At 51.5% G+C, this 14162-nt stretch overlaps 6 protein-coding genes across 6 annotated transcripts; 3 read left to right on the top strand and 3 right to left on the bottom strand.

The window, feature by feature from the left end:
- The first annotated feature begins 39 nt into the window (after positions 1-39).
- On the top strand, positions 40-1663 carry BO97DRAFT_403570 (ATP phosphoribosyltransferase). The gene is made up of 5 exons (XM_025694768.1): positions 40-256; positions 358-392; positions 532-1020; positions 1084-1221; positions 1274-1663. Exons 1-5 carry the CDS (start codon positions 240-242, stop codon positions 1507-1509), a joined length of 915 nt encoding a protein of 304 aa, XP_025554762.1. The 5' UTR covers positions 40-239; the 3' UTR covers positions 1510-1663.
- A 431-nt stretch (positions 1664-2094) lies between these two features.
- Positions 2095-5228, top strand: BO97DRAFT_217632 (Zn(II)2Cys6 transcription factor). Its single transcript, XM_025690625.1, has 5 exons — positions 2095-2333; positions 2413-3037; positions 3093-3713; positions 3774-4146; positions 4201-5228. Exons 1-5 carry the CDS (start codon positions 2165-2167, stop codon positions 4765-4767), a joined length of 2355 nt encoding a protein of 784 aa, XP_025554761.1. The 5' UTR covers positions 2095-2164; the 3' UTR covers positions 4768-5228.
- Positions 5152-6892, top strand: BO97DRAFT_338337 (MFS transporter; the record flags this gene model as incomplete). Its single annotated transcript, XM_025691518.1, has 5 exons — positions 5152-5297; positions 5349-5411; positions 5468-5582; positions 5642-5959; positions 6041-6892. The coding sequence occupies 5 exons, from the start codon at positions 5152-5154 to the stop codon at positions 6890-6892; spliced, it is 1494 nt and encodes a 497-aa protein (XP_025554760.1).
- Positions 6893-7801: 909 nt separating this feature from the next.
- Positions 7802-8778, bottom strand: BO97DRAFT_338709 (glutathione S-transferase; the record flags this gene model as incomplete). Its single annotated transcript, XM_025691529.1, has 3 exons — positions 7802-8177; positions 8259-8660; positions 8741-8778. The coding sequence occupies 3 exons, from the start codon at positions 8776-8778 to the stop codon at positions 7802-7804; spliced, it is 816 nt and encodes a 271-aa protein (XP_025554759.1).
- A 618-nt stretch (positions 8779-9396) lies between these two features.
- On the bottom strand, positions 9397-12571 carry BO97DRAFT_403568 (uncharacterized protein). Its single transcript, XM_025694767.1, has one exon. The coding sequence runs from the start codon at positions 12111-12113 to the stop codon at positions 9657-9659; it is 2457 nt and encodes an 818-aa protein (XP_025554758.1). The 5' UTR covers positions 12114-12571; the 3' UTR covers positions 9397-9656.
- Positions 12572-12832: 261 nt separating this feature from the next.
- dprC lies at positions 12833-14161 on the bottom strand. Its single transcript, XM_025700448.1, has 2 exons — positions 13233-14161; positions 12833-13167 (listed from the first exon to the last, which is right to left on the bottom strand). The coding sequence occupies exons 1-2, from the start codon at positions 13836-13838 to the stop codon at positions 13024-13026; spliced, it is 750 nt and encodes a 249-aa protein (XP_025554757.1). The 5' UTR covers positions 13839-14161; the 3' UTR covers positions 12833-13023.
- Between the last annotated feature and the right edge of the window lies 1 nt (position 14162).

Here is a 14162-nt window from a genome sequence, read left to right as displayed (position 1 = left end):
TCTTCTCTGCCACCATGATAGCCAGATCGTTGACCGTCCCCTGCTTTTCTCCTCTTCTTTCCCCCTCACCACCGCTCAATTTCGCTTCCCTTGGGAAATCACTTCTTGGACACATATCCAATTGCTTCGAGGCTTCCAGATAATCTATCTCATTTACTAATTGTCCCTTTGCACGGCTTGCTGCCTCCTCTTTTACGTCCCGAACGATTTACCCCGCGCGCCACTGACCGTCGACCAAAATGGATCTCGTTAACCAGTAAGTCTCAATTAACTTCACAGCATGTCCCAAGCCAAACATTTGAACGTCATAAATAGGTCCTCGTCATCGTTGTTCTTGTGTTAACCTTTCTCCCACAGCCTCGAAGGAAGACTACTCTTCGCCGTTCCTAAGAGCAAGTGCCCGCCATGACTCACTCATCCTCCGCTCCCGCCGCGAGAAGTCTCGATGCAATGCCACCCATGAGACTCCAGCGCTGGCTTGTTCAACCTGCACTAGACAACTTAAGCTAATACTGTCGTTGTCTTATACAGAGGGTCGTCTCCAACAAGCTACCTTGGACCTCTTGGCTGGTGCCGACATCCAGTTCCGTCGCGAAACCCGCTTGGACATCGCCTTGGTGAAGAACTTGCCGATCGCACTCATCTTTCTTCCTGCCGCTGATATTCCTACTTTCGTGGGCGAAGGGCGCGTAGATCTCGGTATCACCGGTCGCGACCAGGTCGCCGAACACGATGCGCAGCTGCCTAGTGGTGAAGTTTCCGGCGTTGAGGAGGTTATGGACCTTGGATTCGGCGCCTGCAAGCTGCAGGTCCAGGTCCCTGAGAAGGGTGACATCACTGAGGCCCGCCAGCTGGTTGGCCGCAACGTCGTTACCAGTTTCACTGCTCTCACCGAGGCTTTCTTCGCCAAGCTCGAGAGTGAGAGTGGCGGCAACTTGAAGACTAAGATCAAGTATGTCGGCGGCAGTGTGGAGGCTGCCTGTGCTTTGGGTGTGGCTGATGGTATTGTCGATCTGGTTGGTACGTGCAGGCTAGTATCACCTTCCTTGGAGGATGCGATAGCTGATCCGTGTTTCTGTACAGAATCCGGTGAGACCATGAAGGCTGCCGGCCTCAAGGCCATCGACACCGTTGTCGAGAGCACATCCGTTCTGGTTAAGTCCCGGAACACTCACAACTCTCTGGTTGGATTGATTGCTTCCCGCATTCGCGGTGTTATTAGTACGTCAATTCCCTTCCAGCTTGGTAAATCCACTACTAACGACTCTCACAGCTGCCCAAAGATACGTCCTGTGCCAGTACAACATCCCCCGCTCGGAACTTTCGACCGCCTCCAACATCACCCCGGGCAAGCGCGCCCCGACGGTGACTGCTCTGGATCAGGACGGCTGGGTAGCCGTTAGCGCGATGGTTGAGAAGAAGAAGATTGCTACCGTTATGGACGAACTGATCAAGGTTGGCGCCACGGACATTCTCGTCCTGAACATTGCCAACTCGAGAGCGGCCTAAAATTCTATGTCTTGAAGTACAGGACAGCATTGTTTTGATTATTGGCTGTGAACGTTCATGATGATCTTTGTTCTTGGTTTTTGGGCGTGATCTATTCATTTCTTGTTCTCATATTTCTTGTATGATTACCCAGCATCTTGTTTATAAATAGAACAATTGGGTTATACTTCTTGACTGGCCAATAGAAGGCATAACCTAGATACCTAGTGAATCGACGAGTGCGATATAAGAATCTGATCGTACAATGTGGTTCTGTGCAGGTTGTTTAGGGCTTGAATTTTGACATAGTTCACGGAAGTTATATGTTTACCTACAAGTGTATATGTACAAACCGTGAACAACTCCGAGTCAGTCACCGAATGCCCCGATCTAATCACCTTTGATCGGTAACTATTAGATCTCACTACCTATAATTCTGAGATCATCAATCATTTTGGTCCTCAGCACTACCCTTGAGAAGCAGAAACAAGGCGTTTGAAAGTTCAAGGTTTAGTTGCCTGAAATTGAGGGCATACAGTCATGTGCTATCTAACCTACGGCAAGTAATCGAAGCGCAGCGGGTTCAGCCTTACGAAACCCTCCGATCCTCTAAGCTTGAAAGACGGTTTTGCCAAACACCAAAACTATATTGTATTATTGGATAACGACTTAATTGATGTTCCATACATTTGACCTGAATCCTGATAATGGGACTGAGGGGGAAGGCGAATCATCATCACTGAGCCGCCATGATCGCGTCCGCAGAGCATGTGAGTTGTGCCGACAGATGAAGATCAAATGCGACGGGGCGTATCCCTGCAAACATTGCTCCCATTCCTTTCATGGTACGATTTCTTGAAGCTTTGAGAGCTGCCGTTAGGCTTGATTGCTCATTGAAGGGTCCGGCATACTGATGATCCAAAGAGTGCAACTATCGAGATTCGCTGCGTAAAAGACAGGTCAACATGGGCTACAAGAGCTTTGCTGGACAAGGCAAAAAGCCCAGGTTGAAAGAAACCCTCGATACGACTATTGGCTCCACTATAGACACTTCGTCTATCGCGGCCGATGTTCCGGACACACCGGTCGCCAGATCTGATGTCGATGCACAAGAAAGCCAACTGGAAGCAAGACACCATGGATCTTCTGGAGAGAGGGCTTTCATAGAACGACTGAAGCTAGAACTAGGAACTTGGCCCGACATCGAATTCGAAAGCAGGCTACGCGTAAAAGAGCGACTGGCCCCCAGATTGTTCCTTCTGGGAGCTCCAAGGACTTCGTGCATGACTTCTGCGGCACTTCCCCCACGCGAAAGAGCAGAAGTATTAGTCGACCTTGCGTTAAATGCAAACCTGCTCTATGATGCTCTGCATAGACCCACATTCACTTCTGTCTTTCAGTTGCTGTACTCCCTCGACAAGGAGGATTACGGAGAGACAGAAATTAGCCACATTCCTCTCATCTACTCTCTGATGGCCGTGGGCTGCCTCTTCAGGAAACCAAGCGAGCACGAAACCGAAGAATTCTTTGAAAACTCGCTTGCAGAAGGGTAAGTCTTATCTCAAAGGGTTTCAACGATTTGACCAGGTTGTTGACAACAACAGATTGGAGTACTTTGAAATTTGCCGAAATATGGTAGATCTAGAAGCTTGTGAAAATCTTTTCGTCATGCAAGCCATTTTCTTTATGAATCTATTTCTCATAAGCACGTGCAGGTTGTCTCGGTGCTATACCTACGTCTCCCATATGCTGTCGTTGGCTTTTCGCATGGGCCTCCACCAGCCCGGCAAGACGGAGAACCCGATCGTTACGGCGACGAAGAAGTCTCTTTTCTGGGCCATATGGCAACTCCTTGTCACCTTGGCTTCCATGTGTGGCCTTCCGAAACCGATCGCTGCTGATGAGATAGGAATTGGCTTTCCTGAGGCTGGAGCCAACGGTGCTAAGTCCTACTCAGGAGGATCCGGGCCAGAGGAAGGCATATCATCAACAGAAACAATTTCTATCCAGCTGGGGTTTTTAAGGCTTCATGAAATCCTTTACAGGGTCGTGAAATGTCTCTATCCTCCAAGCACCATGAAGCATAAAGATGCGAGCGGGTTATTGAAACACTCTGTTACCATGGATATTGTCGTGAAGCTCGAGAACGACCTACAGAATTGGGTCAAGTGTCTAGCCAGTCGTGATATACTAGGAAAACATGTAGAGGAGCCCTGGTCCCAAAGGTAAGGATACTTGAAGGGTTTCACAACCGATAGCTGTCCGAGAACACTCACAAGCTACAGGGCGCAATACGAATTGTGTATGACGTACGCTCATAATCAAGTCTACTTGTACCGTCCATTTGTGCACTACCTCCGTGGAAGTCACAACGAAGAGCAAGGGGTCCAAAAATATGCACTGGCTGGCATACGCGCAAGTTGCAATATCATTCGTCTTGCGCAGGACATGCATCGACATGGTCTTCTATTTGGCTCGCAGTGGCGAGTCGCACATATGCTTTCGACATCTGCACTTACACTCCTCTACGCTCTTCTCATCTGCAAGGCATCAAAAATGGCACAGTTTCTCAAGACTGAGCTGGATATAGCCAGAGTCATGTTGATTGCCCTTCGGCCATATTGTATCCACTCGCAACGCACGCACATTGCATTAACAGTATGTTGTGGTTCCCGAGTGCTCTCTGGATTGAAACTGACCAAATCTCACTAGATATTGACGACGGCATTCTCTCATGGATCCAAGCTGCAGGAGCTAGCAGGCGAAGGTAGACAAACCGACCTTGCGGGTGGGCCGAATCATCTAGGGACTAGCAACCTGGTGACGAGAACATTTGCCAACCAGTCGAATCTAGAAGAGACAAACGAGGCAATTGGCAATGTGCCAAGATATCTGAGATATCCTTGGGAAGAAAGTGTACAAGTTCAATCACTGGCAGCACATGGGCCTCCGCAGCCAGCGCAATCGCATCACGAACTCCATAGGAGCTCCTCAACTCCCATTACTGCGCAGTCACTACATGAGGGGGATGCCGCGGCGACGCCGGGAGTCGCAGGCACATCGCGAAACTTATTTGCGATGCAACCGGGATTGACAAGTGGTGGAGCAGAATTCGATAACGCAGAAGGCGCCAATTTCATGGAGGCACGACCTTATGTGGATCAGCAAATATATGAACGGTTCGACTACTATACGCACCCGTTTGATCACGAGAATATCGGTTTCGACGGCGGAGACGAGTGCCTATATCCTTTCAATTTCCATATCTCGGAGACATGAATTTTCTTGCTTTATGCTGTTGAGCATCATACCTCCTTAATGTTGAGGAGCTGCGGGCCAGGCTTGTTGCGGATCTCACTGGACATGATACAGCCGGAGGAGGGGTTGGCAAGGGCAGAAAGACGCTAACCCCAAAGTCGGATCTTGCGCCCGTTACGGAAGTGTCTGTCAATGCCCATGCAAGCCATTCGAGACCCTTCTCGATTATGATATGTGTTGTTCGTGTGCAAAATAAAAGGTGCTATGGGCCCAAGCACATGTCTTGGGAGTGGTTGGAATCCTGCACAGCATCGTTAAAGCGGAAAACCATCTTAGCTTCACTGTCTCAATTCAAGTGACCCTAGAAAGGACATATATCCACACAATATGAAAGAACATGAGAATATGGGGGTGCCTTTGAACGACAGACGAACAGATGATCAGCCAGATGCTGAGGCAGCTTTATCCCGGGGAACCGAGCAGTATCCGGTGACCGATTTAGACAAAGGTCTTGTTGGGTGGGAAAGTCAAGATGACCCTCAGAACCCGAGGTTAGTGAAATCCAGATTTTCTTTCATTCAACAGCTCTAACCATATCATAGGAACTATCCAGCCGCTCGAAAGTGGTTTCTACTTGCACTAGTTAGCTTGATTACTCTGATTAGGTACACCGTTATCTTACCGCAACTCCCAATCCTCCTATAACTCACTGCGTGTGTAGTCCGTTTGCATCTTCCGTGTTTGCTTCAGCTGCAGTGTTTGCTGGAGAGGAGTTTGGGATCACATCCCCGATTCTAGAGACCTTTTCTGTGACAGGCTATCTTTTCGGTTATATTGTACATGTCCCTCGTATTCACTTACAAGATTCGATAATGTGCTTACTAAAATCATGCAGGCAGGACCTCTTCTGTTCTCGCCCTTGAGTGAGCTATTCGGGCGTACAATTGTTCTCAACATTGCAACAACCAGTTTTGTTCTGTTCCAGGTTGGCTGCGCGTTGGCTCCATCCATCCGAGCATTGATTGGATTCAGACTCCTGACAGGGATCGGTGGCTCAGCATGCCTGGCTACGGGAGGCGGCGTTGTTTCGGATCTATTCGTGGCTGAAGAGCGCGGTCTTGCAATGTCTATCTATTCAGCAGGTCCACTATTTGGACCTGTCCTTGGACCCATCTGCGGTGGATTTATTGCCGAGGGAGCCGGGTGGCGGTGGGTAGGTAGTTCCATGACTGTTTTGACTCACTTCGGATGCTCGAAATCTGTTGACACCATGATATCTGATGATCGAATATAGGTGTTCTGGATCCTCGTTATCGCTGGGGGGACACTGACTTCCCTTGTCGTGATATTCAACCGCGAGACAAACCCCACAGTTCTCATTCGCCGTAAAACTGCACGTTTGCAAAAGAGTCTTGACCGACCAGATCTGCGAAGCTGCTATGATGTCCAGAATAATAAGCAACAGTTGTCTCTATCTCGCAGGCTGTCAATGCCTCTCCAGCTATTATTCCGATCCCCTATAGTCTCGATGATTGCCATCTACATCGCTATAGTCTACGGCTGCCTCTACCTCCTCTTTACCACCATGACCGATGTCTTCCAAAATACATACCATTGGAGTATTGACATCAGTGGATTGTCCAATATCGGCATTGGGGTTGGCTTTATCATAGGCCAGCTCGTATTCGGCATGCTAAGTGATCGCACCATTGTCCGTCATAAACAGCGCAACAATGGCGAATACGAACCCGAGATGCGGCTGTCTCTGAGTCCCTACTTTGCGATATGTCTTCCAGTTTCCTTCTTTTGGTATGGCTGGTCGGTCGAAGCTAAAACCCATTGGATTGTGCCAATAATTGGACTTTTCCCCTTTGGGTTCGGGATAGTAGGCATCTTTGGCACGCTTCAAACATACGTAATTGACTCGTATCCACGGTATGCGGCGTCAGGTACAGCGGCAATTACCGTGACTCGATCGTTGTTTGGGGCCCTGCTTCCTCTCGCTGGATCCCCCATGTATGCGGCTTTGGGATATGGATGGGGGAACTCCTTGCTTGGGTTTATCACCCTGGCTTTGATTCCTCTGCCTCTTGTTTTCGGTCGTGTTGGCAAAGTCCTTCGGCGACGGTTTAGTGCAGATATTTGACCGTGGGGTCCACGGTTCCTCGTGGACTTGCTTGCAGTCCGCCAAGTAAATAGCTGTCCTGCTAATCTCCTTTGTTGCACTTGTCAGCAGTGGTACAAGTTGATGCTTTTGCCTATGTAGAATTTAGATAGCGAGAATATTACAGAACAATCAATACCGAAAGACATCGATCTGAGCCTAATTTCATCGATGATGCACTATAATCTGCCTTCCATGCATGCTGAGTATAATTACCATTTACCATCCCTTCACAGAAACTATTTTGATCTTCTGTCATCATCTACCTAGTATCTTCGTACATTTTACCAGCCTGGTGCCTGGAGCCCAACAAGTTCTTCCCAAAAGGGTTATACCCTCAGGATGAGTCCGACTATCCCAACCTGGATGACTTTCCCGATCTTCAAGTTAGCGCCACGCTAACCCTGAATTCGGAACCATCGGAGATAGGTCAACTATGTCCGATTGGTTACAGCCAATTCGACATTCCACGATTCCCGCTTCACAAGAATTCTCAGACCCATAGATAGGTGCAAGCCTGTCACCGGTCCAATATACTGGGCGAATGTAAGTTTCCGGCCGCGGAGGCTGAGCGGAGAAGGCACCGCATTCCTTCATCAGCTCTCGGATCGTAGCTCAACTATATACTACTCCAGACTGTTCTAAGAGAGCGGGAATCTCATCTGTGCCACGTTTGTTTTGTAACAAGCTGTCTGTAACTATCATGAGTAGATATATACTATGACTTTCGCCAGCCAATCCGTCACCAACTTTTCACCACTAACACAGACGATTGACACCTTCAATAAACCTCAATTCCCATTTTCATGCCCCCTAAACACAAAAAAATCGGATCTCGCTATGCTCCCACCGTCGGATCTGAGATCTGATCAGTCCAGCGCCACTCCCCACCTAAAAAGGCTTATACGACTGCCCTTCCACCTCCTCCAACACCCCAACCGCCTTCCGATACCCATCCATCTCTCGCAACCCTTTCACATACTCGGTCAGCCTCGGGAATCGCAGGCGATCAATCGCCTCGATCTCGTCAGCGATAACCAGCGGATAACTCATGAGGATATCTGCGGCGGTGAACTGCGTACCCGCCAAATAAGCTTTTTCACCGGTGGTCGTCGCCAACTGACCCTCCAAGAACCCGAAATGCGTCTCCAGGTTGGGCCGACTATACTCCTTGTTCACGATGCCCGGGACGATGCCGAGAACAGGCTTGACGAAGAACGGGGCGGGGGCGTTTTTGACCACTCCAAAAACCGGCCAGTCAGCTTCTCTCTTTTTTTTTTTTTTTTTTTTTTCTCTTGTGTTTTATCTGTCTGATTTCCAACTAGGCCACGATAATATGTAGAACAACAAACCATCCATTAAAATTCGCGTTACAACCAACGGCATCAGACTTCCCTCCGCGTAGTGCATCAGATACCGATACCGCAGCCACGCCTCGGTCTCACCCCCGGGCTGGCCCTCCAGTCCGGCGATCCAGCGCGGCGGCGTCAGCGCTTTGGTGGCGGTGGCGGTCGGGAAGTGATCGACGAGGTACTCGACGATAACCGCGGATTCGGCCAGGGTAAGCTCCGGTTTGCCCTTGCCCGGGGCAGGCTGGATGGTGAGCACGGGGCTTTTGCCGAGCGGGTGTAGCTGCTTCAGAGAGGGCGGGGCGCGCTGCTGGGCGTCCCGTTTGTAGGGCCGGATCTCGTAGGCCAGAGTGAGCTCTTCGAGGAGCCAGAGGATGCGTTGCGAGCGAGAGCGTTCGAGGCTTTGGTTTCATTCCCCACACGCGGGGATGTGTTAGGTGGTTGGAGTTGGAGGACTTGGGGTCGGGGTTGGGGGACTGACGAGTGGAGGATGATTTTGGCACCGCGGTTGGCGCTCATTTTGGTGGGATTTGGTGGGGGGGGGCGTGAGGTTAAGGGAATTGACGAGGGGCAGAAAGGAAAAGGATGGGTGTCGGGATATTATATGGTGTTTGACTATTAAGAGTCAGTAGTAATCATACCATTCGTCAGGCCGAGTTTCCCCTCAATCTATACTGCTTTAGTCCTTCTGAAGATCCTTCTCGAGCTATGCACCGCAGATAGGATCTGGGGCTGTAAGCGCTAACCACGTGGCCTTGTCACCTTGCTCCAACTTGGCGGTATTGAATGTCGCCGATATGCGCAAGGTTTCTTTCTTCAGGTACGATGGTCCGTGGACAGGACATTAGGGTTGGGTGTTGAGGCCATCAACGTTGGCTGGCGGGGGAGATGAGACAGGATGCGTGCGATAAAGCCGACGCTCAAAGGATCGTCGGTGTTGACTGACACAATCAATTCCCAACTCAACTTCAACTTTTCTTGCAGCATCGGCATGATGCTTAGCAATCAGTTCTTTGGGTAGTTAGGAGAATCATCGACTTGAAATCTCTAGAGCATACAGCAACCAGAAAAAGTGCTTCGAGACGAGAAAAGCGGCATATACAACAGGAATACAAGAATCCACATTGATACAGATGACTGCATAGTATACACAGTTTATGGTATAGGCATGTACTGTACACACACAGGTAGATTGTACAGAGAGGAGCGACTCAAGACTGGCAGGTATGCGCAAGCCACGAGCCGTGACAAGTGTCCAAACATCCATTTATATCACTTTCATTATATCATCCATCGTAGTCATAAACAAGGGTAAGAGGGTATCGAGTCTAATGCGGCTCCCAGTAAGCCAGCGTATGCGTCTAATGAAGAGGGGGGAATATACGTCAAGACAAAAATCAAGACGAGGAAGTGGACTGCCCCAGTCCAACTCCCTCTCTGCGGCCCCGAATCAATGCCTGCAAACATTGACCCACGCCTTCCAGGTCTCCCAAGAGGCCCACATGGCCTCGATCACTTTTAACTAAACCCCCCTTGATGATACGATAACCGGGGGGTAGCATCGCCGCCGACGCCAAACACACGCCATCTCCCGCGGCGAAGGCTAAATCATCGTACGCATCATGCTGCTTGATGCTCTCGCGGGACGCGACCCGCGCTCCGTAGACGGTAGGCACGGACTTCCCGTAAAGCACGGCAAATGGGGGATATCGATTGTTGGCTTGGTGGGTTGCGTCGAAGACCAATTCTTCCTTGAAACGTCGCACCTCGGCGAGCGTGCGCTCTAGGTAGGTAATGGCGGTGGCGCGAGGGATTGTCACTGCCGTAGTGACCTTGGTGTTGCTCGAACCCCGTAGGTTGGAGCTGGGGCCGATGGCCCCTTCAACGGCCGGAGGTGCCACGGGGGCAGGTTTCATCGCGGCCGCGGTGGGTGGATTGGCACTCTGTTGCGGGGCTGGCGTCTGAGAGCCGGACGTTTCCCCACCATCGGAAGAGGAGGCTGATCCTCCACTTGGGAGACTCTCCTTGCTGCTTAGCACGGTCGATAGACGTTTGCTGATGAGAGGAAGATTTTCCTTGACAAAGCCCCGGCTGGGGCTGCCCACCGGCAATGCGGGATTGATGCACGGTGATAGTCGGTACTCGTCCCAGGCTTGCGCATCGAAGAAATCGACCCGATATTCTTCTTTGGTGCGTTGGTCGATGAAGCAGTGCCCGTCTTCGGGCAGCAAGGCAAAACTGGTGCGGAAGGTGAAGTTCACCTGAGCTGTGAGGACACGGGAACTCAGCAAAACGTCGTCGCCGTTGCGCAACGGCCCGAGAATGTTGACGCAGTGCTGCGGTACACCGGCATACAAAACACCGGCAAACAACTCTGGTCGCTGGTTGACAGCATGTCTCGTGATTAGCCCACCAAGACTGTGGGCGATCACATATGCTCCGCGCTTCTCGCGGGGTGTGTCCGGAGCATTACTCGGGAGGCCTTCCAGAAACTTGATCAAACGTTTAGCCAACAAATGCGGGCTCAAACGCCAATCATAACCGTAATCCCAGACGCGCAGATCGCCGCGCGTTGCATTGGGACATTTCTGCAGCCGCTTCATCAGGCGGCGACAGATGTCCACAGGTCCGACGTGCGACAATACCCCGGATGGGATGATAGTCTCTTCCATTCGTTCCTCGTCGTCTGGGTTCAAGCCTACCTCGAGGTCGACTTTGCGCAGATTCAACCCGACTTTCATTGGTACCCATAATTGGCGCTGTGGAGGCTTGGCAGATCGTAGGACCGAGCCCCGGTAACCTCCTAAAATGACTACATCGCCTGTTAAATCTTCCATAGCGTCGGAAAGACGAGGATGCTGGACACTGGAACTGGTCCGCGGCGAACGCGTACGTGGTGGCGGCGGCAGCGACGACGGTCCCGTCGGGTCCGTCGGTGGCCGCGCATGGGAAGCGACGGGCACATCGTCATGGACTTTTCGAGGATGGGATGGCTCGGAAAGAAAGGGTCGATATCCCCAGTCGCTGCGGAGATCCTGCAAATGCAGAGTAGGCATGCTTAAGAGGCGACTGCTAGAATCCTGCAGACTGTCCTTGATGGCTTTGAAGCGGCTATTTACTTGAGAATGAATATGCTCATAACGAGGACGCTGCTCCAGCGAGGAGGCTGTAGAGGAGCGTCGCAGATAGAGCGATTGATCGGAAGATGAACGCCGCAACATTGGCGGCGCTTTGCTGGAAACACCGGCAGTGGGCCGCCGGGCATATGAATGGCGGGCGGCGGTGGCTCCCGCCAGAGGCTTGAGATCGGAGATAGGCTCGTCCGCGGACTCTTCGGTCAGAGATCGTCTGTGCGCCGGCTCCGGGGCGGGTTTGACGGTGCGTGGAGCTGGCTGGCTGGCAATCCGCTTCGTCCACGAGTCCGGCAGGAACTTTTTCAGACGAAGATTGGTGATGGAATCGCCGGACCAGGCACGAGGGCGGAGCGGAAGGCTATTCTTGAGAAGAGAGCGTGTGAAGCTGGACCGGTGATCTTTCAGTTTCTCCTTAGCTCCTCGCGAGGGATGCGGTTGCGAGGACTGGAGTTGTTCAGGTTCTTGAGTGAGATGGCTGGCAAAGAGGCCATTGTCGAATTCGGGAGAGTCGGGAATGGCATCAAAGTACCCGCCATGCTGGCCCATCAGGCGGGATCTCTCCGCGGCTGGAGTGCGACGAGCCTTCATGCGACTCTGCGTTCGACTGATGCTGACCCCTACCATATCATGAGCTTCATCCTCCCGCGTAGGATCGCGAAGAGACAGGTCTTCGCTATCGGAGCTAGTATGGCCACCAGCTGATTGCATTTTCACAGCCATGGTGATAGTGGATGGTATGGAGTTGTTAAAGGAGAGTAATCACCCATTGAGGGGAATGGTTGATAGATAAGAAGAGGGGAACCGGAGAAACAACGACGCAATAGCTTCGGATGGATTTAGGCGGAATGAAAGAGGCTCCATGTGAAATTGGATGGGGGAAGTTGAAGCTAAAGTAGAGCTACGGAGTCGGAGGTGGAGCCATCGCTAGTTTATTGATTGACGATAGAGGGATAGAATTAATAGGAATCAGCAAGGAGAGCGGGGAGAAACTGAGATCGGTAGATAGGGGGCAAGTTTCAATTGGAAAAAGAGCAGCCAGAGATGATGTAAAAGAGAAGAATCAGAAAAAAAGAACGAGTACGAGTTGGCAGAACGAAAAAAAAAATGACGAAAAAAGGAAGAGAGAGAGAGAGAGAGAGACACAGAGAGGAAAACGGTTCCACCGGCACTGCCCCGGGAGGGCCGGAATGGCTGAGAGACCAGAAGTGGATCAGGGCGAAGCTTTAAACCCCCCCGGTAAACTTGTGAGATCGCTAGGTTGGTAAGACATCTGAACATGTCGGTACGTATTAATAGCAATGGTAAGCTGGCGAAGGATTTAACTCAGTGGAGGTGATTGGTGCCTACGATGTTTACGGTCCATTGCAAGGTTATTGAGCTGACTCTGATGTTACAAGCTAAGTACCCAGCCGCAACGTGCTCATCGGCTGAAGGAACATGAACAATCCAATCCAATCAATTAGTTATAACTAAGCATAGTACATACAGTACCCAAACTGATTACATTATCACAATGCACAACAGGCAGCCATTTGACTAGCTCCACTAAACGCGACTTATCAAACAATCGAATAACAGGCATCAGTCGTATCATCGTATCGCATCATTTCAATCTGAAAAGCAGCTCAGTTCAGTGCGCGCGCCCAAACTGCCCGGTTTGAATCTCTCGCTCGCCCTTGTCCGCAATCGCTGCGTTCTTAGCCGCACCATTATCGTGGCCGAAGGCTGAGTCTACAGCCGCATTGAGTCCACCGCGTAGCGACTCTCCGGCCCCCTGTTAATGGCCCGGTCAGCTTCTGCAAGGCTGCAACCAATAATTCTTCGAGATTAGTGACTTACGTGGATCCCCGCTGCTGCCGACTTTACCCCGCGCCCGACGTTCTCGCCCGTGCGCGCCGACTGACCGCCAGCGGCGCCAGTAGTGGTGGTGGTGCCAGGCCCAGCGGTGGTGGTTGTAGCGGTGTTAGCACCGCCGGCCGCGTGCGTCCCCTGGCTAGACGACGGCACCGTAGGCTGATAACCCACTCCGCCCGCGGTGCCTGTCGTATCGGTCGGTTCGCGCATCGCTCCTGAGCCCGACTGGTTCGTGGATTTGGTTGACATCTCACCCGTGCGACTGTTGACCCGGGGGTCGAGCTTATTCAGCAAGGATGAGCTGTGCGGGCCCCGCGTCGAGGTGCCCGAAGTTGAGGTGGTCGCGGTTCCAGCAGTGGCTTGCGGGTGCACGTTGCCTGTGGTGGTCGTGCCGGGAGCATACTGGGCGCGGTTGTTCAGGTCACTATCGACGCGGGGGTCGGTCTTATTCGCCATGTCGGAGCGATGCGGTCCAGCAGTGGTCGGGGCCGGGCCGGTCCTGGCATCGCCTGTGCTGGTGATGCCAGCTTGGGTGGCAGTACCGGTGGCCGCAGCGTTGGTATCAAAGTATGGAGTCTGAGAAGTGTTCATAGTGATTGTATTTTAAAGATGGTGCCTGGTTCAAGCTTTGTTAGTGCACTCCACCTGTCACTTCTGAAGGTTATATAACCATCGACGAAGGCAAAATGAGGGACTGCGACATCATCGCGCGAGCCGGTGACGTCAACCTGATTCACAAAAAACATCGTCGCCTGGGGCCCATCCTGCGAACCCTGGGGGAAGAGGGAACTGGCCAGTCAGATAAGGACTCCTGCGCCATTCGCTCACATGATCGACAGTTTCTTTCTTCATCTGGGTGAGATGATGATTTATTTCGCTAGCAGTGATGCATTTCAAGAGGAGCTTAACGTAGGT

This window comes from Aspergillus homomorphus (genome assembly GCF_003184865.1).
Source record: "Aspergillus homomorphus CBS 101889 unplaced genomic scaffold BO97scaffold_5, whole genome shotgun sequence".
Taxonomy (NCBI): domain Eukaryota; kingdom Fungi; phylum Ascomycota; class Eurotiomycetes; order Eurotiales; family Aspergillaceae; genus Aspergillus; species Aspergillus homomorphus.
The sequence above is the reverse complement of the archived record's forward strand: the minus strand, read 5'-3'. Positions and strand labels throughout refer to the sequence as shown.

What these genes read in the sequence shown, in the direction of transcription:
- BO97DRAFT_403568 (XM_025694767.1), bottom strand. Translation starts at nt 12,113, where the DNA reads ATGGCTGTGAAAATGCAATCAGCTGGTGGCCATACTAGCTCCGATAGC.
- BO97DRAFT_217632 (XM_025690625.1), top strand. Translation starts at nt 2,165, where the DNA reads ATGTTCCATACATTTGACCTGAATCCTGATAATGGGACTGAGGGGGAA. An exon ending in TTGCTCCCATTCCTTTCATG is followed by an intron (nt 2,334 to 2,412) that starts GTACGATTTCTT and finishes GATGATCCAAAG; the next exon opens with AGTGCAACTATCGAGATTCG. An exon ending in GCACGCACATTGCATTAACA is followed by an intron (nt 4,147 to 4,200) that starts GTATGTTGTGGT and finishes AAATCTCACTAG; the next exon opens with ATATTGACGACGGCATTCTC.
- dprC (XM_025700448.1), bottom strand. Translation starts at nt 13,838, where the DNA reads ATGAACACTTCTCAGACTCCATACTTTGATACCAACGCTGCGGCCACC. An exon ending in CGGCAGCAGCGGGGATCCAC is followed by an intron (nt 13,168 to 13,232) that starts GTAAGTCACTAA and finishes GGCCATTAACAG; the next exon opens with GGGGCCGGAGAGTCGCTACG.
- BO97DRAFT_403570 (XM_025694768.1), top strand. An exon ending in TGGTATTGTCGATCTGGTTG is followed by an intron (nt 1,021 to 1,083) that starts GTACGTGCAGGC and finishes GTTTCTGTACAG; the next exon opens with AATCCGGTGAGACCATGAAG. An exon ending in CCGCATTCGCGGTGTTATTA is followed by an intron (nt 1,222 to 1,273) that starts GTACGTCAATTC and finishes CGACTCTCACAG; the next exon opens with CTGCCCAAAGATACGTCCTG.